General features: G+C 43.0%; 1 protein-coding gene across 2 annotated transcripts in view; it reads left to right on the top strand.

Moving 5' to 3' along the window:
- LOC115153056 (type I inositol 1,4,5-trisphosphate 5-phosphatase) overlaps positions 1-24,301 on the top strand; it is a 191,954-nt gene that overhangs the window by 59,735 nt on the left and 107,918 nt on the right. For both annotated transcript variants that reach the window (XM_029698100.1, XM_029698099.1), the window contains exon 2: positions 14,704-14,745. In XM_029698100.1, coding sequence (XP_029553960.1) covers positions 14,704-14,745 — 42 coding nt within the window. The remainder of the gene's footprint in view (positions 1-14,703; positions 14,746-24,301) is intronic.

Below are 24,301 nucleotides of genomic sequence, written 5' to 3'. Positions count from 1 at the left end.
ATCAATTTTTATGCAATTTATCTCGTAACAAAGCGATAATATTCCGACCGGGAATCTGCTTTCCGGTAAAAAGAGGGAAAAACAGAAAGGCGGGGGCGGCCAGTGCACGAGCATGAAGCCCTTTGTCCTCTGATAGACCACTTAGCAAAAGCGCTCGTGTGTTTCAGCCAGGGCTTTGAATTACGTCATTCAGGTTTTTCCCGGGCTCTGAGAGCCCATTGGAGCCGTAGGAAGTGTCACGTAACAGCAGAGATCCTTTGTAATGAATAGAGATGACAAAGAAGGGCAAGAAATGGTCAGACAGGGTACTTCCTGTACAGAATCTTCTCACATTTTGGCCTGCCAAATGATTTCTGTTATACTCACAGACACCATTCAAACAGTTTTAGAAACTTTGGAGTGTTTTCTATCCAAAGCTAATAATTATATGCATATTCTAGTTTCTGGGCAGGACTAATAATCAGATTATTCGGGTACGTTTTTTATTCAGCCGTGAAAATACTGCCCCCTAGCCATAAGAGGTTAATCTAACCACACTGTCCGATTTCAAAAAGGCTTTACAACGAAAGAAAAACATTAGATTATGTCAGCAGAGTACCCAGCCAGAAATAATCAGACACCCATTTTTCAAGCTAGCATATAATGTCACAAAAACCCAGAAGACAGCTAAATGCAGCACTAACCTTTGATGATCTTCATCAGATGACACACCTAGGACATTATGTTATACAATACATGCATGTTTTGTTCAATCAAGTTCATATTTATATCAAAAACCAGCTTTTTACATTAGAATGTGACGTTCAGAACTTGCATACCCCCGCAAACTTCCGGCGAATTTACTAACAATTTACTAAATTACTCACGATAAACGTTCACAAAAAGCATAACAATTATTTTAAGAATTATAGATACAGAACTCCTCTATGCACTCGATATGTCCGATTTTTAAAATAGATTTTCGGTGAAAGCACATTTTGCAATATTCTAAGTAGATAGCCCGGCATCACAGGGCTAGCTATTTAGACACCCAGCAAGTTTAGCCTTCACCAAACTCCGATTTACTATTAGAAAAGTTTGATTACCTTTCCTGTTCTTCGTCAGAATGCACTGCCAGGACTTCTACTTCAATAACAAATGTAGGTTTGGTCCAAAATAATCCATAGTTATGTTCCAACAGCGGCGTTTTGTTCGTGCGTTCAAGACACTATCCCAATGGTAAATAACGGTCATGCGCATGGCGCATTTCGTGACAAAAGATTTCTAAATATTTCATTACCGTACTTCGAAGCATGTCAACCGCTGTTTAAAATCAATTTTTATGCCATTTTTCTCGTAAAAAAGCGATAATATTCCGACCGGGAATCTGCAATTAGGTAAACAGCCGAAAGAAAATACAGCATGGGGTCGACTCGGGCATGCGCCTAATTCCTTTGTCCTCTGATCGGCCACTTGGCAAAGGCGATAATGTGTTTCAGCCTGGGGCTGCCTGGATATCGTTCAGCTTTTTCCCGGGCTCTGAGAGCCTATGGGAGCCGTAGGAAGTGTCACGTTACAGCTAAGATCCTCACTCTTCAATAAACAGAGACAAGAACAACAACACCTTGTCAGACAGGCCACTTCCTGCATGAAATCTTCTCAGGTTTTTGCCTGCCATATGAGTTCTGTTATACTCACAGACACCATTCAAACAGTTTTAGAAACTTTAGGGTGTTTTCTATCCAAAGCCAATAATTATATGCATATTCTAGTTACTGGGCAGCAGTAGTAACCAGATTAAATCGGGTACGTTTTTTTATCCGGCCGTGTAAATACTGCCCCCTAGCCCTAACAGGTTAAAGCCTCGTTAGACAGGATTACCTACACATACGGACTAGCTCACATTATAGACCGAAGCGTGCTACATGGCAGACCAATCCAAATTCATCTCTCAACATGTCCAGCCCACTCATCATCTCAGCCAATCTTGGCTAGGGGGAAGGTTGCTGACTTTTTCCAACTCGGCTCGTAATTTAACTATTTTATTTGTATTTACAGATGGCATACAATTGTGTTAAGGCATATGGAAGTTCACGTTCCAGAAGGCATTTCTGCCAACAAAAAAAATGCATTTTGAGAACAAAAAAAAAGTTTTTGTTCAAATGGATCTCCTGTGAAGTAGTGACCCACAACATAAGCCTAGTTTCCTGAAACCAGTCACATATCAGATATCTTGATTGTAAAACAGTGTGCTTTGAGCTCAATAATTACTGTTGAAAAATACAAATTATACCAACAAAGTTAAGACCATCCTTTCTTTAGTATGGACAACTTGTCTTCCAAAATAGTTTTCTCCCCGCAATTGCATTTGAAAATGTTATACAATAACGAGGGGCACATGGGGGGGTGACGGTGTGAGAGGCTAGCTCATTACAGCAGCCGGCCCCAGCGAAACAGGCAGGCACTGCGGCAGGGCAGGCATGTTTGTTACAGGGATCACGCAGTTTACTGTTTTAACAAATTCATGGTTTTATCCCCCCCAAAATTAGGACATGTCCAGGTAGAATGTGCAGCAAATAAAACATTGAGACGAGAGAAAATAGACCTCACATTGTGTGCTGATGGTCACTCCATTTTCTTTTGGGGTCAGGCGATCTTTTCTGTACTGCAGTGTTTGCTTGAAAATGTATTGAAAAATATACATTGGACAAAATACATGCGGTACAGTGTATAGAACCCCATCTCTCCCCAGTCCCCACAGCCACCATTGTACAGTATCACACTATTCTTTCTAAAGACCTACTTTTATCTGTCAATGGCAGTGTATTCAAGCAGCTGTGGCCTATTGCTTGGATTCCTGTCCTGCACTCCTATCCCATTGCTGTGGTTGTATGCTACAGTGGTTGATAGGGGTAGGGGTGTCAGGGTAGGGGGGCGAGGAATGGGGATTGGGGAGTCATGTGAAAGGATTTAAGACTCCAAGATTATGGCCTTGTCGAGCCTGTACTCTTTTATAGCGGAAAGTGCAAAAATAACTCCAGTCATGGTTTTATTGCATGTCTCTCACCTCTCCCTGACACATGGACGTAAACAACTCCTCCGACCCTCACGTTCTCACCCGGTGACGTGAAGAAAAGAGGAAAGAACACAGAGAGCAAGAGTGATGGGGAATAAGAGAGACGATTATCAAGAAAGATGGCGCATAGTACGGAGGCAGAAATAGAGGGATCCTCAACATGTCCAGATTTGACAAAAGTGAAAACAGAAGAGAGAAATGGAGTGAGGGAGAGGAAAATAAAGCTGGGAGAAAGGATGATTGAGTGACCTATGAGGAGGGAGGCTCATCTGGTGACCATGTGTTCCCAGCTGATCAGCGGGTCTGTCTTTGATGGGCAGAACCATGCCGTAATTTCCCATCTCCACAAATCTCAATATACGTGTTTTATGTCCGAGCCAGGCACACCATGCAATGGAAACAGAGAGGAGGGCCTCAGCGGGAAGCAGCATGAGGGGTCTCTGTTACACCTGGAACGGGGGTCATGACCTCTGGTTTAATTGTTGGGCTCAAAATGTCATGGTCAAGTTTATTATTTATTATATAATATACAGTATAAGTTACATGTGGTGACACTGTGGGAGGTCATGGTACAGTCGATCACCTATAGATGACCTCTCTTGACTTGTTTAATTAATGAAGCTTTAGATAGCTACTCTGTGGAAAAGCAAAAACCCAAGAAAGTTATGTTTGTCAAAAAAAAAAGTATGCTTTCACTTACTGTAGCCTTTGATGTTCTTTGTGGACTGAACCCTACAAGTTCCTCCAAACTTGCTTATATTCTGCTGAATTATGTACTCGTCTTTTGCGTCATCATTGTGCTGCTGAGCTCAGTTCAAGGTTGCCTGTCAGTGCTCTTGAACCACTGCCTCTCTCTCTGTGAGGATACTTTCACGCTTGACAACACTGTGAGCATCTAGTACTTTTATGGTCGCTTTAAGAATTTACCACTTTGACGACAACAAAAGTAGATTTTCACTAAAACCAGAGTGGAATATTTAATTCCCCGTGCTGTCTTGGAGGTAGGCCATCGGCCGAGAGAACGGAAGACATGGGCAAAGAAAGAGAGGGAGGAGAAGGTAGAGGGAGAAAGAGAGAGGGTGTAAAAAAGAGAGGGAAAGGAAAATCTATTTTAATCCGTCTGCCAGTGTAGCCCATCTCTAATTAACTGCCAATTAACTTTTGATAAGCTGTGGGAGGGTACCGAGGTGCAGGGCTCACATTTAGATCACCTAGGAGAAGCCCAAAATGTTCTTACTTTAGCCCTGTTCTCTCTCTGGGGCTCTCTAGAGCCCCACATAGCAGAGGACCTGGGGGGGGGGGGGCCAACATGCCAAGGTCTTTGTCTGTTCCTCAAGACCATCATCCTAGTTACCTCAAGCTAGGAAAGAGTTCCTGCCCGGCCACCTGAAATTTAGTTGGATTACAAAGTAACAAGTTTGGCATTGTTTTCTCTCTCCTCTCTAGATCTCGAGGATGGGTACTTTTAAGTCCTGATGATTTACTCTAGGATTTGTTTGGAGGACTGTCAACAGTTGAGGTTTTATTGTCTCATTAGTGTGTTACGCCCGAGCTGGCTCATTGTGAACACGCTGCAGATGTACCAAGTGGGACGGCTCATGCAAGGTTTTTTTAAGCTGCAGAGTTTTAATAGACAGACTCACATTGATTAGCCCAGTAAAACTACTGCGGTGGACTATATGTGTGTACACGGTTGTTATACACAGATGGAACCCTTTGAAATGGCAGAGCGGTCCACTATCACAGATCCTAGAGGGAACTAAACAATGGAAAGACCTATAAATAGAGAATAAGCCCTAGTTAGTAATGGACTGGATGACCGTGGTGTACACACAATGGATGGTGGTATTAGGGGAGATGAAGTGAAGAGAGGGGTGACTTTGTTAAAACCAGTCAAACATGTAACTACACACACACACACACACACACACACACACACACACACACACACACACACACACACACACACACGAACACACTATACTGTACACGGGTGACAATTGGTCCACCTGACCTGTCCACACACAGGGGTCACTGCATTTAATCCCAACACCATAAACAGACAGTCAGGTGGCTTTAGACACTTGTTCACTGTGAGACCCCCACTACTTCTGTGTTTCTATGTTTCTCTCTCTTTTTTTTCTTCTTTCTCTCCTTCTTTCCCTCATTCTCTTCCTGTGTGACAAATGACAGGGTCCAGTGCTCATGTCCTTATATAGCCCTATGTTGTGATCTGGCTGGGTCCGGGGCCATGGCTCTCACCCTGGCACCTGTGGGACACAGATGGTGCTCTGGCTCTCCAAACACACACACACACCAAACATACTGCCCTATAGTGGCCATGATGCTGACGCTAGCTTGCCGGGCCACTTTCTCTCCCTCAGTGGCCAGTGTACTCTGTCTGGCTCTGGAGAGGCTCTGGTACTCCCTGAAACATCAACAGACCGACTGACCCCCTAATGACGGTCCGCTAGAGCACGTGTGGGGAAATGCTGGCCTCAGATTTGACAGTAGGTTTAAGGATAAGCAAAGTGTGTTCTTAACGGGAAAACAAAGGCCTCATGGATGGTTACAGTGGGCCGATATTGCATAAGAGAACGTTTTTATTTTATTAAGATGGTTGCCATGGTGACATTTTGGTTGTCTTTTAAGATTTAAGAATGTAAAGGTGTATGCTTTCTCCCCTGTTGATGTTTTCCAGGGGTATTGCACCGCAGCTTACTACTGTACAGTACTCTGAAGTCACCAGTTGCAGGGCTTGACTTTTTTCCAGCATTCTTAATATAGTCTCTCTGCTGCAGAATGAACTCAGAACACACCAGTTCATCAGAGCCCAGTTATTGACATGGGGAGATCTTTCCTTAAATGGTAGACTGCCCTGGGCTTTATTTCCACCACGGCACAAATGAAATGAAGTCCAGGTTCCTGGGAATGGCCTTTTCGAGTGGAGAGGCAGAGTGAATAGGGATCTGTTTGAAAGATGGACAGTAGAGCCAGAGCAGCAGACTGCATGGATATTGCCTTCCCATGGAGAAAGGCAGTTGATTGGATGTGGGGCGGCTCTGTTAAAACAGATAATAGATTTATACTGTGTATGGGCGATTTCCGGCATTATGGACATTATATATGCACGTACAATCCCAACTTTAATATCTCTCAAAATGGACAAACAAAATATAAATGAAACTGTTGAGGTGTGTGGGTGGGGGGGGGTTATACCCAAAAGAGCAGACTTCAAAATAGTGACATGTTGGAAACATAAAGCAAATAAGAAGCATTATGGATGTTACATGAACATATCAAAACTCAAGAGTTTGTAGTTTGTAAGTCTTAGGTTAACACATGGATAGCCATTTCAAAGGATATTTGTATTTACAGATGGCATACAAGTTTGTTATCAAGGCACATGAATGTTCACATGTTCCAGAAGGAATTTCTGCCCAAAACCTTATTTTGATCAAATTAAAATAATTACGTTCAAATGCCTTTCCTGTAAAGTAGTGACGTGCGACATCTCCTAGTGTCTTGGTACTTGGTAAAGTTCAAGATGCTGGTAACCGTAACAAGGGTCCCAGGACCAGTGGAAGCAAAATAGCACAATAACATCAAAGCTCCACCACCAAATGATACATTAGGGATGAGGTATTTTCTGCATATGCATTACTCTTTTAAAGGCCTAACCCACCGCTGGTGTGCATGGCCAAATACCTCTCTTTTCATGTCATATGACCATAAAGTATTACCTGTTAAGCAAAATCATATACACTGCTCAAAAAAATAAAGGGAACACTTAAACAACACAATGTAACTCCAAGTGAATCACACTTCTGTGAAATCAAACTGTCCACTTAGGAAGCAACACTGATTGACAATAAATTTCACATGCTGTTGTGCAAATGGAATAGACAACAGGTGGAAATTATAGGCAATTAGCAAGACACCCCCAATAAAGGAGTGGTTCTGCAGGTGGGGACCACAGACCACTTCTCAGTTCCTATGCTTCCTGGCTGATGTTTTGGTCACTTTTGAATGCTGGCGGTGCTTTCACTCTAGTGCTAGCATGAGACGGAGTCTACAACCCACACAAGTGGCTCAGGTAGTGCAGCTCATCCAGGATGGCACATCAATGCGAGCTGTGGCAAGAAGGTTTGCTGTGTCTGTCAGCGTAGTGTCCAGAGCATGGAGGCGCTACCAGGAGACAGGCCAGTACATCAGGAGACGTGGAGGAGGCCGTAGGAGGGCAACAACCCAGCAGCAGGACCGCTACCTCCGCCTTTGTGCAAGGAGGAGCAGGAGAAGCACTGCAAGACCCCTGCAAAATGACCTCCAGCAGGCCACAAATGTGCATGTGTCTGCTCAAACGGTCAGAAACAGACTCCAAGAGGGGTGTATGAGGGCCCGACGTCCACAGGTGGGGGTTGTGCTTACAGCCCAACACCGTGCAGGACGTTTGGCATTTGCCAGAGAACACCAAGATTGGCAAATTCGCCACTGGCGCCCTGTGCTCTTCATAGATGAAAGCAGGTTCACACTGAGCACGTGACAGACGTGACAGAGTCTGGAGACGCTGTGGAGAACGGCCTGCAACATCCTCCAGCATGACCGGTTTGGCGGTGGGTTAGTCATGGTGTGGGGTGGCATTTCTATGGGGGGCCGCACAGCACTCCATGTGCTCGCCAGAGGTAGCCTGACTACCATTAGGTACCGAGATGAGATCCTCAGACCCCTTGTGAGACCATATGCTGGTGCGGTTGGCCCTGGGTTCCTCCTAATGCAAGACAATGCTAGACCTCATGTGGCTGGAGTGTGTCAGCAGTTCCTGCAAGAGGAAGGCATTGATGCTATGGACTGGCCCGCCCGATCCCCAGACCTGAATCCAATTGAGCACATCTGGGACATCATGTCTTGCTCCATCCACCAACGCCACGTTGCACCACAGACTGTCCAGGAGTTGGCGGATGCTTTAGTCCAGGTCTGGGAGGAGATCCCTCAGGAGACCATCCGCCACCTCATCAGGAGCATGCCCAGGCGTTGTAGGGAGGTCATACAGGCACGCGGAGGCCACACACACTACTGAGCCTCATTTTGACTTGTTTTAAGGACATTACATCAAAGTTGGATCAGCCTGTAGTGTGGTTTTCCACTTTAATTTTGAGTGTGACTCCAAATCCAGACCTCCATGGGTTGATAAATTGGATTTCCATTGATTATTTTTGTGTGATTTTGTTGTCAGCACATTCAACTATGTAAAGAAAAATAATTCAGATCTAGGATGTGTTGTTTAAGTGTTCCCTTTATTTTTTTGAGCAGTGTGTGTGTGTATGTATATATATATATATATGTGTATATATATATATATATATATATATATATATTTGTTTAAAAAAAAACATTTTTTAAAGCACACACAATATAGCTCAGTATTAGGATTATTTATTTTATACTGTCATTTTTGCTAATCTTTTCAAGGGTGTCAATCATTTCGGACCCCAATGTGTGTTCTAAGATAATCTTAGCTATAAAACATAACAATTTTCAAGATATCAACAATTGCTTCAGTTAGTCTGAAAACTACATCTCAGAACAAGTTCACAAAATTTGGTCAATGCACAAGCTTCTGAAGCTAAGATATGATACATCAATATCTCTCACATTGACGACCATTAAGGATTTAACAGATATCATGACGCTGAAAACGATACTGACAATGAAAAGAGAAATAATTTATAGACTGTATTAAACTTTGATGAAAATTAGCTTTACAGAGAGAGCTGTAATATGCTCCAGTGGAAGGTCTATGTTTTACAAAAATGTTTGTTAAAAAACCTTATGTACAGAATGTTACATTACCTGTCCTGGTCACCACCTATACTCCAGAAAAATGTAGAGCTCACAAACAAAGGTTCTTTCATTTTGTTTGTGTTGCTTCATTAACATCGCAACTTCATAACTAACATGCCAGCTGTGAGTGGAAAAACAAGCTCTGTGAGCCATTTCTAAAAGCAATGACATTTGATTGATTGACAAATAATTATTTTAGACTTGGCATCCTGCTCTGTAATGGTTAAAATTCATACAATTTCCTATTTAAACTTTTCAAATAAAGCCCACACGCCAACATATGTGACTCGTTTCGGGAAACTAGGCGTATGTCGCGGGTCACTACTTCACAGGAGAGCCATTTGAATGTAGACTTTTATTTTTTTTAACAAAATGTGTTTTTTTGCCAGATATGCCTTCTGGAACATGTGAACTTTCATGTGCCTTAATAACAAACTTGTATTCCATCTGTAAATATGAATAAAAAAATGTCAATTACGAGCCTAGCTGGTTTAGCCATAGAAAAAGCGAGCAACCTTCCTGCTAATGAGTGGGCTGGACATGCCGAGAGATGGCTGGATTGGTCTGCCATGTAGCAGCGTTCTGTCTAATTGAGCTTGTCAGTATGGGTAGGTAAAACTTTCTAACACAGCTTTTTTGAAAGAGATCATGGAGTAGAAATGCACACGTGTTGCTCTCCACATTCTGGAGGTACGAGTTTTGAAATCAGTGGAATTAGAGTATGATAACTAAGGAGATGGAGAATATGATTGCAAATATGCAGACGGAGTCGAAAAGAGAACACACAGAAGGCTGTTGTATAAAACACCTGTCTCCGGATTACATCTTCAAACTAAGGGCAACCATGGTATCCGTGACAAAGGGGAGAAGTGTCCATCCATGTATACGGATAAGATAGTCTAGCTAGCTACATTTTCAGATATTACACGTTTCTGATTTTGTCAGAATGTTGTTTTCATTTTGAGTTAAAGCGTACTGTTAGGTAGTTAGGTAACTAGCTAACGTTAGCTGGCTGGCTCGCTAGCTAATGTTACGTGCATGATATGTGTAGTAATATTATTTGTATTTCAGAGCCATTTGCTTTGCTAGTTATAGCCTAATGTTAGCTAGCTAACTTTAAACCTGGTCGGTTAACTACCTGCAAAAAAAGCATAATTCAATTTTTGCCTGCAGCACAGTTGCAGTCACCAACACCCTGGATAACATGAAAAAAGCCTAACCATCTCTGCTAGGGCGAGTAAAATGGTCAGTGAGCTGTTCTCTCATTTGTCTCTGGAAGTAGCTAGCAAGCTAGCCAGCGTTAGCCAACGCTGCTGCTGTTAGGACAGAACGCTCGGATCAACCCTACTCCTCTGCAAGAGCGTCCAGTGAACTCTCCAAGAGCGAAACGCTCTGAATTTACAAACAGACAATCTGACAGCGCTCTGAGTTTTCGAACGCCCAGAGCACACTCTTAAATTTACAAAAACACCCATTGTATAAACCAGCCTTTAGACTTGAAGTCTTTGGTTGTCTAGTACATGGCCTCACGTGCAAATCCTTAAAGAGATGAGTGGGGCTAAAGCTTAAGAGGATGTGAACGATGCTGAATGGGTGTAGACATAGAAGAGCTCTCCAGTAGGTGAACCAAAACATTCAAAGGCCATTTTCTCAAAAGTGAGGTTACAAGTTTGCCAACTTTTAAGCAGAATTACTTTCCCATTGTTCCTCAACTGTAGTGTATGATTTACACTTTTCTAGCTCGGAGTCTCTACTTTTATCCGATGTAAAATACACCATTTCAAATTTTGCTACATAAGACCAAATCGAGTTGGTTGGTACGTATAGACCTTCAGGATAATGATGAACATGGTTTTGGAAATGACTCACTTTATTTGGACATGCTCAGGTTGACTTTTCCATGGAATTGGCCGTATGCCACTAGGCTATTTTCCTGTGTATTACCATGATATGACTGAATGCTAACCATCCCCTCATTTGTTGTGTGTGTGTGTGTGTGTGTGTGTGTGTGTGTGTGTCAAGAAAAAAAATACGTTTTATTTTCACAAACACCATATAGGTGCAGGGAAATGTGTTGTTTTACAGGGTCAGCCATAATAGTATGGCATCCCTGGAGCAAATTAGGGTTAAGTGCCTTGCTCAAGGGCACATCGACATATTTTTCCGCCTTGTCTGCTGAGGTATTCGAACCAGCGACCTTTTATTTACTGGTTCAGTGCTCTAAGTGCTAGGCTACCTGCCTTCCGCCTGTCTGTGTGAGAGAACTATATGAGAGTGTATTTGCAACAGTGAGAAAAAGGGAGGAGAATAGAAAGTTTCTCAACAATGTGTCATTTAACCCTACTCTCAACTGGCTGGTAGAGCATGTTTTGAAAATGGATTTTGAAAAACATTTTCACTTGACCTTGATTGGTCAACTCCTCCAGCCCTCCTGTATCAATTAGCATAATTTGTACCCGATCGGTTGCTGCAGTTCTGTGTCATGGCACTTTAACTTTGCCCACTCAGAGGGCAGTAAGAAAACTCAATCACCAATGGGATAAAAGGCAGGAATTCAGTTGGTGTGGGATTAATATATTGCACCATTCCTGTTTAGTAGTGACCTTGAAGAGTAGGAATATTACAATAAATAGTTAATATAAAAATGTGCTTAATCATATGTGACTGACGATTTGGTCTTATGTAGCAAAATTTGAAATGGTGTGTTTTTACATTGGATAAAAGTAGAGACTCAGCTAGAAAATGGTATATCATACACTGCAGTTGAGGAACAATGGGGAAGTAATTCTGCTTTGGAAGTTGATAAACTTGTAACCCCACTTTTGAGAAAATGGCTCTTGAATGTTTTGGTACACCTACTGGAGAGCTCTTCTTTGTCTACACCCATTCAGCATTGTTCACACCCTCTTAAGCCTTATCCCCACCCATCTCTTTAAGGATTCACATGTGAGGCCATGTGCTAAACAGAGTGTGTACGGTAGTGTACTAAACAACCAAAGATTTCAAGTTTAATACTACGTCTATCGACATGTCTGTAGACAGTTGTCGCAGGGACATCGTGAACATTCTATTGTCGTCCAACATCAAACTTGTTGTTATGAAAAAGCATAAACACAAAATAGCATAACTGGTGTATTTTAACACCAATAAACCCATCAGTTTAAAAATGAATTTAGTATATGTCAATCTAACAAACCAGGCAACTAAAAGCAACTTTCAAAATTTTTTTGAGGTTTGTTTCTAGTTTAAGTTAGCTGACTAGCCAGTTTAAATAATGGCCATATCATATAGCTGACATTCTTAACTTTAGCTCATTTTTATTCATTATTACAGGAAAATGAACTCACAACAAGATCATTACTTACAAGTTAATGGCGAGCTAATTACAGAAAATATCTTACCGTTCTGAGTGTGACGAAATAAAAGCAGAGCGTTCTACCGGAGAATCTTAGAACTTGGACACTATCGTTGGCCTAACGTTATATCCTTATTTGACTTTGGTGCAGGTCATGTTGTTATTCACATTACCCTCTCTGGTAAACACACATCAACGTTTATTTGTCACGTGCACAGGATACAGAAGGTGTAAACGGTACAGTGAAATGGTTACTTGCATAGTGGAGACTTTTGTTTAGACATGTAGCTAGCTAGCTAAAGAATAAACCATATACCCATCTCATAACGTTACTACCCAGCAGGTAGCTAGCGCAAACCAACTAGGTTCAATGTTAGTTAGCTAGCTAACATTAGACTATAACTAGCAATGCAAATGGCTCTGAGATATGAATAGTATTACTACACAGTTTATACATGTAATGTTAGCTAGCGAGCCAGCCAGCTTACGTTAGCTAGCTAGCTATCAGTACGCTTTAACTCGCAACAAAAACAACTTTCTGACAAAATTAGAAACGTATAATAAACGTATAACATTTCGCTATCTAGACTCTCTTACCTGTTTACATGGATGAACTCATCTCCCTCTCTGTCACGGAGGCCATGGTTGCCCTTAGTTTGAAGACGTAATCCGGAGACGTGTTTTATACAACAACCTTCTGTGTTTTCTCTTTTCGTCTCCCTCCACACATTTGCAATCAAATGCCAGAATTGTCTTTACTATTATACTCTGCTTCCACCGGACGTTTCACTGATTTCAAAACTCGGTCTTCCAGAAAGTGGAGAATAGAAGTGGGAGGCCCCGGTGCACAACTGAGCAAGAGGACAAGTACATTAGTGTCTCATTTGAGAAACAGACACCTCACAAGTCCTCAACTGGCAACTTCATTAAATAGTACCCGCAAAACACCAGTCTCAACGTCAACAGTGAAGAGGCGACTCCGGGATGCTGGCCATCTAGGCAGAGTTGCAAAGAAAAAGCCATATCTCAGACTGGCCAATATAAAGAAAAGTTTAAGATGGGCAAAAGAACACGGGACAGAGGAAGATTGAAAAAAGTGTTATGGACAGACAAATCTAAGTTTGAAGAACATTCGTGAGATGCAGAAAAAATGAAAAGATGCTGGAGGTGTGCTTGACACCATCTGTCAAGCATGGTGGAGGGAATGTGATGGTCTGGGGGTGCTTTGGTGGTGGTAAAGTGGGAGATTTGTACAGGATGAAATGGATCTTGAAGAAGGAAGGCTATCACTCCATTTTGCAACGCCATACCCTGTGGACGGCGCTTAATTAGAGCCAATTTCCTCCTACAACAGGACAATGACCCAAAGCATAGCTCCAAACTATGCAAGATCTATTTAGGGAATAAGCAGTCGGCTGGTATTCGGTCTGTAATGGAGTGGCAAGCACAGTCACCGGATCTCAACCCTATTGAGCTGTTGTGGAAGCAGCTTGACCGTATGGTACGTAAGAAGTGCCCATCAAGCCAATCCAATTTGTGGGAGGTGCTTCAGGAAGCATAGGGTGAAATCTCTTCAGATTACCACAACAAATTGACAACTACAGATAACCTCAACAAAATGACAACTGGAATGCCAAACGTCTGCAAGGCTGTAATTGCTGCAAATGGAGAATTCTTTGATGAAAGCAAAGTTTGAAGGACACTTATTTCAATTAAAAATCATTATTTATAACCTCGCCAAAGTCTTGACTATATTTCCTATTCAATTTGCAACTCATTTCATGTGTGTTTTCATGGAAACAAGGACATTTTTAAATGACCCCAAACTTTTGAACGTTAGTGTATGTCAGTAAAAAGTATGGGTTAAATTTGGTGAAAAATATCATTTGAATTGTTGACAACGCACTATATCAGTAACAAATTGGTTAAACCACATTTCATGACCCATGGGGTCAATTAATCAATATTCAGATGAAAGGTCGCCTATAAAATAATGCCCATAATAGTAAAAAAAAAAAGATTTAAACGTCACTGTCATGTATTGTCTGGAAATGTGGAAACATGGTGGAAGAACCTTAATCATTTGAAAGTTAAGGACATTACACTATACACAACCTGAAAACACATTCATTGCAATGTAATTGAATATTCATGTTTGGACATACTACATTTGCATCATTTGTTACAATTTGACATCAGTTCTCATTTAACAATAATTACCTACCTGTAAAAGCCGTTGAAGCAGACCCAAAGTCATTTTTGTAATATTGTTGAGATCCATTCTATTATGGCATTGTTGGTATGACCCTCTTTTGATCAAGAGGAATTCTTTTTTTATACTGGGAGTTCTTATTTGAGTCGCTAGCAATAGGAATTCAAGGTCATTTTTTTCAAGAGTCATAAAATACATGTCAAAATGACCTGACTGACAGAGTTTATCTTGTGTTTTCAGCCTGATAACCTACAGAAGACATGGCTGCGGGAATTCTACCAGGTACGTTGAACCTCTCCTCTCCATATAGACACAGTGCTGAATACAGACATGTACAACTCTTCTCTAGGCCCATCTGCTCTTTGCATTTCTAGCGCTCTATCGTAGTCATGTGGCTGTGTTTGACTCATTGAGTGATAGTTGCTTTGAGGAGAAAAGAGCACAGGCCGTGTCATATCTTACCTTTGATCTACATAGGAACATCTGAGAAACCACAACTTTTTCCACTCTAGCAGGGGAAGTCAATTCAGATAGATAGACAGCTGTTGCACCAGCCTGGTCTCATAGATTATACGTAACATAGTAAAAGTACATTTGGGACGCTCAAATAGGTATGTTATGGTTGGTATGGTTACTTAAGGCAAAAAACAAAAGTAGGATGGTTAGTCGGGGTGGATGGGTGGGCGTATAACGCAAAAATCTAGCAACCCTAAGGTTGAAAGTTGGAATCTCATCACGGACAACTTTAGCATTGTAGCTAATTAGCAACTTTTCAACTACTTACAACTTTTTAGCTACTTTGCAACTACTTAGCATGTTAGCTAATCCTTCCCCTAACCTGAACTTTAACACTTTTCGCTACCGTAACCCTAACCTCTAGCCTAGCTAACATTACCCAGCTAGCTAATGTTAGCCACCTAGCTGGTTACCATACAAAACTTAACATATCATACTAAATGGAATGTCTTGGATTTACGTTTTTCTCGTATGTTTTCTTTACACATTGTCCTTACCAGCACCATTCCAGCAACTGTAGCAGATGTGTAACCAAGCGAGTGCAGTACAGCTCAGCTTGATCCGGCTTAATTTGGCTCAGTAGTGTGAAGAGGGTACTACTGTTCTGTATTCCATTAGGAAGATGGACCATTGCCTTATATGCCAATAAGAGTGGCATGAGCTTAGTTGCCAGCTGTGTATTAGAATGATGCATGTTTGTGCCTACTGGTTATGTGCCAAGCCAAGGTTCTGGAAGCACAGAGAGCAGCTACAGGTCACCTGTTTAATGGTAAGAGGATTAGACCTAGGCTTAATTCAGGTTAACACACACACACACACACACGCACACGCACACGCACACACACACACACAAAAAACATTACACCAAAGGCCTTGCCATGTACGCCACAGGTTAATGTCTTGGAACAGTGCACTTCAAAGTGTGGGATTTCTCCCTTAGCACTGTGTTTTAACTTAGACACAGCTGGGCTATACCATCACTATGACCGACACAGCGGAGAAGTTATGGTGGCTATGAGTGAGTAGAGATGGTGTACTCTACAGTGGTGTGCAGTGAGGGGTGACTCTGACTAGAAAGGGCTTCAGTAGGCCCATGTCTCTCCTAGCTTGTGGAACGGAATCACTGCGGTAGCAAGTGGCAGTGAGCGAGTAGAGATGGTATCCATACGCTGTAGTGTGCAGTGCAGTGCGCGTATTCAGTAGGCCCGTTTCTCTCTTGATCTCCTATCTGGTGGAAGTGAGGAAGGGATTAGAGGCCGCATGCTGCCTCTCCTTATCGTCCCAGGTCACCATCTGGCCATGGTGTGTGGGATAGTTATGTCTCTGGGCTGCTGAGGGCCCTGCTGCTGCCTCGGATCTATGGATACACACGCAGTCACAGACAGCCAGAGAGAAACATTTATAGTGCTACGCGTACATTCACTGAGTCATGAGGCGCGGATACACACGTTCACAGACAACCATAGAAACACGTTGATAATGATATGCGTCCATTCGCACAGAGACGTGGATACAAGCACAGCCGTAGACACAAGGATAAGCACACAGTCACATTAACAGCGAGAGATGTGGATTCACACAGAGCCAGAAAGATCAGGATATAGTTACACATGCAGACAAACAGCCCGAGAGATGCACTGATACACGTGGAAGGTTGGACGTCACACACCTTATGCATGCTTTATATAGGAGACCTGTGTGTAATGGCTTGGGATGCATTTTTATCAACCGTTTTGAAGTCCTTTTAGAACAAGCTAGCATAGATGTAGGTCTGCCTTCGGATCAGCCACATTAAAAAAAAATGTAAACACTGTCGCCTGCACTCAAACAGGTGTTTGTATTTTCTCCCTAATGCTTTCTGTAGTCATCATTCAAGTCACCTGTTCTTTGATTTAAACTGAGTAGTTGAAAAAAGAGGTTACCATATGGCTTATTTAAGACTCGGGTAAATTCACTTTTTTGTTGGTTCAACACACACACACACACACACACACACACACACACACACACACACACACACACACACACACACACAGAGTGTGGTGACAGAAGTGATTGTTCTTAGAAAACTCTGTGGATGTGTCAAAGTCAAGCGTGCTCCCGGCTTTCACACGTCACACACACACAAACCAACACTAACACCACCTTAACAATGTTTGACAGTCAACACATTCTCGGTTTACTTTCAGATGCACAAAAACACAGCCAAAATCAAATGTGAAAATTTGCACATTGCTCTAAATTTGCATATTATTTTCTTAACTATTGTTTGCGGTGCTTTGGTTTGGAAGTGACGCAAATGCAGATGCGCTCAAGATGATCACAAACACAGAATTTCCTGTTGGTCTCTCCCCTTCATGCGTTAGATATAGTAGTCAAGAGAAATCATGCAGTCAGCTGGCTTTTTCATTTGCGCTCTAGTTTGTCAGTTGTTCACCATGCTCTCGCGGTGTGCGTTTATGACAGTGAATTAACCCTGAGGCATGTATGGACAGGTTGATTGCCTCAGGATTTAAGTGGGGGTTTTTTTCTGTGAGTGTGTGTGGGGGGGAGGGGGTGTCTTGCGTGTGTGTCTGTGAGAGAGAGAGGAAGAATGAATGAGAGAGAGAGAGAGGTGTGCCCCTGCTGTGTGAACTAGGCAGGCCTACAGGCTCATGCCAGCTATGTGGTGTGCTGTCTTGTGCTGCTGGGTGACGTCATGGAAAGCAGCACCGTACTCTGTACTCCTAGGGCAACTGGGACAGAACAGCACCAGTGTATGCTAGAGCTCATAGTGTAGCGTTGCAAGGCTCACGACTATGTTAGCCTGCCCCTACTCAAGTTACTTATATATCAGCTTAGCACACATATTGTAATTGCTCTCAATCTCACACACTATCAACAGATGAGAGAAGACCGATGTCTGTTGTAAGGAATAGATGATGCAAGCGATTTTTGAATTGCAGCATCAATATTATCAACAAGTGATCTTTGCCCCGTTGGTATACATTCTTTAAAAAAGTTTACTGTGTGGTTGAAAGTGCTACAGTTTAGACAGTGGGTCAGAAAGAGTTCCTATTGAGAAATAGTTCAATGTCTCACTATACTTGATAGTGTTGGAAAGCAACTTGCACTGCAGCTAACCACATTTGGAATGACTATTTTGATAAGATTGCTTATGTTTTTATGGAGGGTAGTTTGAAGGTCCTTGTGAAACCGGGCCATCAGATACAGAAAGGTGGCAACGGCAACATCCTGAACAAAGCTGTTTAACTGCATTTTTGGTTGTTACAATCGAAAGGACATCCTGCAAGTGTGTGTGCGCGCGCGCACGTGTGTGTGTGTATGTGTGTGTGTGTGTCCCACTCAAGGAACTTGCCTACTGTTGATACAAGCCCTTGCTTCAGGGTTTTCCTTGAAAGGCAGCTTCCGGAAATAAAGTGGGCTCTTTGGACACCGCTTGATTAGTATCAGAGACATACATTCTGTTCAAACACTCCCAAAGCAGGCATGCGGTCACACTCCCTGCCTGCAGATGAGACCAGAGTATACAAATGACAAGTGTATATCGGCAAGCAAGGCTAGGCATTTATTAACCCCACTACAATGTGTCTATGAATGATCTGATATAGACTGTCCTTTACTGTATAGAAGGATTTAATAATGTGTGTTACTGTTTGTTCAATAAGCATGGATCTGATGGGCATCCAGGTAGCTTTCTCTAGTCCACTGGGCTGGCACACAGCAGAGTGGCACCGACTGACTGGAGTAATCTTCAGGCAAAGCAGGGCATTTGCCTGCTCCACATGTGCAATGGAGTGAAATGGTATCCCGGCACTAGAGTGCAGTATAAACAATGCTTTGAATTGCGTTATGCTGAGTTGATTGATCCCTCAACCTATTTGCATTGGAAACCTTACCCGGCTGTCATGGGCCACTGGCCTCACAGGACACTCCCGGGCTCATCCAAACACCTGACTTGTTAGATCAATTAAATAGGAGAGTTATTTCTAGGGTAATTAGTACATGGCTAATTTATTATAAGTTCTAACAATATAGTTAATACTTCAACATAATGTGTTTCTTCTGATTTACTGCCCTAGTGTGTGTGTGCACTTTCTCACATGTGAGGGGAGTGTGACTCAAAATGTATTAAGACTGTCTGTCTGTGTGTGTGAGCCTGTCCGTGAGCGATTGTGCGCGCGTGTGATTTGTAGATAGATTCAGTGTTGTAAAGACTGTTGATTTGAATGTGCAGCAACAGGTGGACAGAGTTCAGTGTCTAGAAAAGACTTCTCATCACATCACATGCCCGTTCAGAAGCCCATTTTATCCCCCCTCCGCACACTGTCACACTCTCCAGCCATGTTATTTTCCGCCTAATCAGTACCATGAAATAGTAAGCCTCCCTATTTTACAGCCCATCAAAGGCCCTCTGAGAAGATTCAGAGAAAAGTGGGCTTTTTCTGTTGCCATATGCATGAGTCTTTAAAAAAAATCTTGCATGGAATTCACTTGTAAAAACATTCAATGGTGTGTGTGTCTTGTGCCATAATTGATAGGAAAACACTACATGACAAAAGTGTGTGGACACCTACTAGTCGTACATCCCCTTTGCTACTATAACAGCCTCCACTCTTCTGGGAAGGCTTTCCTCTAGAAGATGCGGTTGAGCTGTTGTTGCTCCTAGATGTTTTCGCTTCAGAATAACAGCACTTAGATGACCGGGGGCAGCTCTAGCTGGACAGTAATTTGACGAAATGACTTGTTGGAAAGGTGGCATCCTATGACAGAGCCACGTTGAAAGTCTGAGCTTCTCAGTACGGGCCATTCTACTGCCAATGTTTGTCTATGGAGGTTGCATGACTGTGTACTCGATTTTATACACCTGTCAGCAACGGTTGTGGCTGAATCCACTAACTTGAAGGGGTGTCCACATACTTTTGTATTAATTCAGAAAGTATTCAGACCCCTTGACGTTATCCACATTTTGTTACATTACAGCCAAAATCCTCATCAATCTACACATAATACCCCATAATGACAAAGCGAAAACAGGTTTGTAGAAATGTTTGCAAATGTATTACAAATAAACAGATACGTTATAACATAAGTATTCAGACCTTTTGCTATGAGACTCAGAATTGAGCTTAGGTGCATCCTGTTTCCATTGATCATCCTTGATGTTTCTACAACTTGATTGGAGTCCACCTGTGGTAAATCCAAGTGATTTGGAAAGGCAAACACCTGTCTATATAAGTTTGCAAATTTAACAGTGCATGTCAAAAACCAAGCCATGAGGTCAAATGAACTGTCCATAGAGCTCTGAGACAGGATTGTGTCGAGGCACAGATCTGGAGAAGGGTACAAACACTTTTCTGTAGCATTGAAGATCCCCAAGAACACAGTGGCCTTCATCATTCTTAGAAGGAAGTGGGGATGTTTTTCAGCGGCAGGGGCTGGGAAACTCGTTAGGATCGATGGAAAGATGAACAGAGTAAAGTACAGAGAGATCCTTGATGAAAACCTGCTCCAGAGCACTTAGGACCTCCGACTGGGGGCAAAGGTTCACCTTCCAACAGGACAGCAACTCTTAGCACCCAGCCAAGACAACGCAGGAGTGGCTTCGGGAGAAGTCTCTGAATGTCCTTGAGTGGCCCAGCCAGAGCCCAGTCTTGAACCCGATCAAGCATCTCTGGAAAGACATGAAAATAGAGGTGCAGCAACGCTCCCCATCCAACCTGACAGAGCTTGAGAGGATCTGCAGAGAAGAATGGGAGAAACTCCCCAAATACAGGTGTGCCAAGCTTGTAGCGTCATACCCAAGAAGATTTGAGGATGTAATCACTGCCAAAGGTCCTTCAACAAAGTACCGAGTAAAGGGTCTGAATACGTATTTAAATGTAATATTTCAGTTTTTTATTTTTAAAACATTTGCTAATGCATCAGGTATCGAGCAGGCATCCCCAGTGGATAGGAGGCTCATCACACAACCATAGCATATCTCTCCTACACTTCTCACTGCAGCCTGCAGCTCAAATCAAATCAAATGTTTTTAGTCACATGCGCCGAATACAACCGGTGTAGACCTTATAGTGAAATGCTTACTTACGAGCCCCTAACCAACAATGCAGTTTAAAGAAAAAGAAAAGACAAAATACGAATAAGAAATAAAAGTAACAAGTAATTAAAGAGCAGCAGTAAAATAACAATAGCGAGACTACATACAGGGGGGTACCAGTACAGAGTCAATGTGCAGGGGCACCGGTTAGTTGAGGTAATATGTACATGTAGGTCGAGTTATTAAAGTGACTATGCATAGATGATAACAGAGAGTAACAAAAGGGGGGGAGGGTAATGCAAATAGTCTGGGTACCCATTTGATTAGATGTTCAGGATTATTATAGCTTGGGGGTAGAAGCTGTTTCAAAGCCTCTTGGACCTAGACTTGGTGCTCCGGTACCGTGTGCTGTGCGGTAGCAGAGAGAATAGTCTATGACTAGGGTGGCTGGAGTCTTTGACAATTTTTAGGGCCTTCCTCTGACCTCGCCTGGTATAGAGGTCCTGGATGGCAGGAATCTTGGCCCCGGTGATGTACTAGGCCGTGCGCACTACCCCCTATAGTGCCTTGCGGTCGGAAGGCCAAGCAGTTGCCATACCAGGCAGTGATGCAACCAGTCAGGATGCTCTCGATGGCGCAGCTGTAGAACCTTTTGAGGATCTGAGGACCCATGCCAAATTATTCAGTCTCCTGAATAGGTTTTGTCGTGCCCTCGTCACGACTGTCTTGATGTGCTTGGACCATGTTAGTTTGTTGGTGATGTGGACACCAAGGAACTTGAAGATCTCAACCTGCTCCGCTATAGCCCTGTCGATGAGAATGGGGGCGTGCTCAGTCCTCCTTTTTCTGTAGTCCACAATCATCTCCTTTGTCTTGATCGCGTTGAGGGAGAGGTTATTGTCCTGGCACCACACGGCCAGGTCTCTGACCACCTCCCTATAGGCTGTCTCGTCGTTCTCAGTGATCAGGCCTACCACTGTTGTGTCATCGGCAAACTTAATGATGATGTTGGAGTCGTGCCTGGCTGTGCAGTCATGAGTGAACAGGGAGTACAGGAGGGGACTGAGCACGCACCCCTGAGGGTCCCCTCTGTTGAGGATCAGAGTGGCGGATGTGTTGTTACCTACCCTTACCACCTGGGGGCGGACCGTCAGGAAGTCCAGGATCCAGTTGCAGAGGGAGGTGTTTAGTCCCAGGGTCCTTAGCTTATTGATGAGCTTTGAGGGCACTATGGTGTTGAACGCTGAGCTGTAGTCAATGAATAGCATTCTCACATAGGTGTTCCTTTTGTCCAGGTGGAAAAATGCAGTGTGTAGTGCAATAGAGATTGCATCATCTATGGATCTGTTGTGGTGGTATGCAAATTAGAGTGGGTCTAGGGTTTCTGGATAATGATGTTGATGTGAGCCATGACCAGCCTTTCAATGTAATTCCTGGCTACAGACGTGAGTGCTACGGGTCGGTAGTCATTTTGGCAGGTTACCTAAGTGTTATTGGGCACAGGGACTATGGTGGTCTGCTTAAAACATGTTGGTATTACAGACTCGGACAGGGAGAGGTTGAAAATGTCAGTGAAGACACATGCCAGTTGGTCAGCACATGCTCAGAGTACACGTCCTGGTAATTCGTCTGGCCCTGCGGCTTTGAATGTTGACCTGTTTAAAGGTCTTGCATCGACTGCGGAGAGCGTGATTACGCAGTTTTCCCGGAACAGCTGGTGCTCTCATGCATGTTTCAGTGTTATATGCCTCGAAGCGAGCATGGAAGTAGTTTAGCTCATCTGGTAGGCTTGTGTCACTGGACAGCTCTCGGCTGTGCTTCCCTTTGTAGTCTGTAATGGTTTGCCAGCCCTGACGAGTGTCAGAGCCGGTGTTGTATGATTTGATCTTAGTCCTGTATTGTTGCTGTCCCTGTTTGATGATTCGTCGGAGGGCATAGCGGGATTTCTTATAAGCTTCTGTGTTAGTCCCGCTCCTTGAAATCGGCAGCTCTAGCCTTTAGCTCAGTGCTGGTGTTTCCTGTAATCCATGGCTTCTGGTTGGGGTATGTGCGTACGGTCACTTTGGGGATGACGTCATCGATGCACTTATTGATGAAGCCAGTGACTTATGTGGTGTACTCCTCAATGCCATCAGAGGAATCCCGGAACATATTCCAGTCTGTGCTTAGCATCTGCTTCAACTGACCACATTTTTATTGATCTAGTCACTTGTGCTTCCTGCTTTTAATTTTTGCTTGTAAGCAGGAATCAGGAGGATAGAATTATTGTCAGATTTGCCAAATGGAGGGCACGGGAAGAACTTTGTACGCGTCTCTGTGTGTGGAGTAAAGGTGGTCTAGAGTTTATTTTTTTCCCTCTTGTTGCACATTTAACATGCTGATAAAAATGTGTTAAATTGGATTTAAGTTCGCCTGCATTAAAGTCCCCGGCCACTAGGAGCGCCGCCTCTTGGTGAGTTTTCCTGTTTGCTTAGGGCGGAATACAGCTCATTGAGTGCGGTCTTAGTGCCAGCATCGGTCTGTAGTGGTATGTTGACAGCTACGAAAAATACATATGAAAACTCTCTAGGTAGACAGTGTGGTCTACAGCTTATTATGAGATAAGTCTGTAATTCCGTGGTGTGTAATTGCACTTTTGATGTCCAGAAGTAATTTTTGGTCATAAGAGACGGTAGCAGCAACATTATGTACAAAATAAGTTATCAACAATGCAAAGAAACGAACAAAAAAGCACAATTAGATAGGAACACGTAAAACGTCAGCCTTCTTATCCGGCTCCATCATACGCAGAACCCAGGCTCCTGTGATGACACACATTGGACAATTTGGTCTGATAGCAGCCAAGTTAGGCTAGCTGTGGACCTGGTGTGCTTGACGTTGAGCCAGTGGTCACTTAAGTTCTGTGGATCTAATACCCTTTTTACACTGCTAAGCCAAATCTGTGCCAAGTCACCGAGCCAAGCTGTACTGGGCTGAAAAGAACAATGTGAAAGGGAAATATTAGACCCAATAAACGGCACTTCGTTCAGCCCCGTAGTGTGAATCGGCATGAGCTTAGATGTAGGCTACTATAAATGGATTTGGACAGGTGGAGGTCAATGATGTGTTGTGTTCCAGTTAGGTATTGGTCGAAATGGAAAATGTCTCCAAACTGAGAACCAGAATTATGGGCTAAGCCTAATGATTATTTTATATTGTGCTCAATGGTAATGGCACATATTACATTGTTTGGCCGTCAAAGAAATCCAGTGCCTTCCATGGTTTGCAATTTTAGATGATGGT

Source organism: Salmo trutta, chromosome 18, assembly GCF_901001165.1.
Source record: "Salmo trutta chromosome 18, fSalTru1.1, whole genome shotgun sequence".
NCBI lineage: Eukaryota > Metazoa > Chordata > Actinopteri > Salmoniformes > Salmonidae > Salmo > Salmo trutta.
The sequence above is the reverse complement of the archived record's forward strand: the minus strand, read 5'-3'. Positions and strand labels throughout refer to the sequence as shown.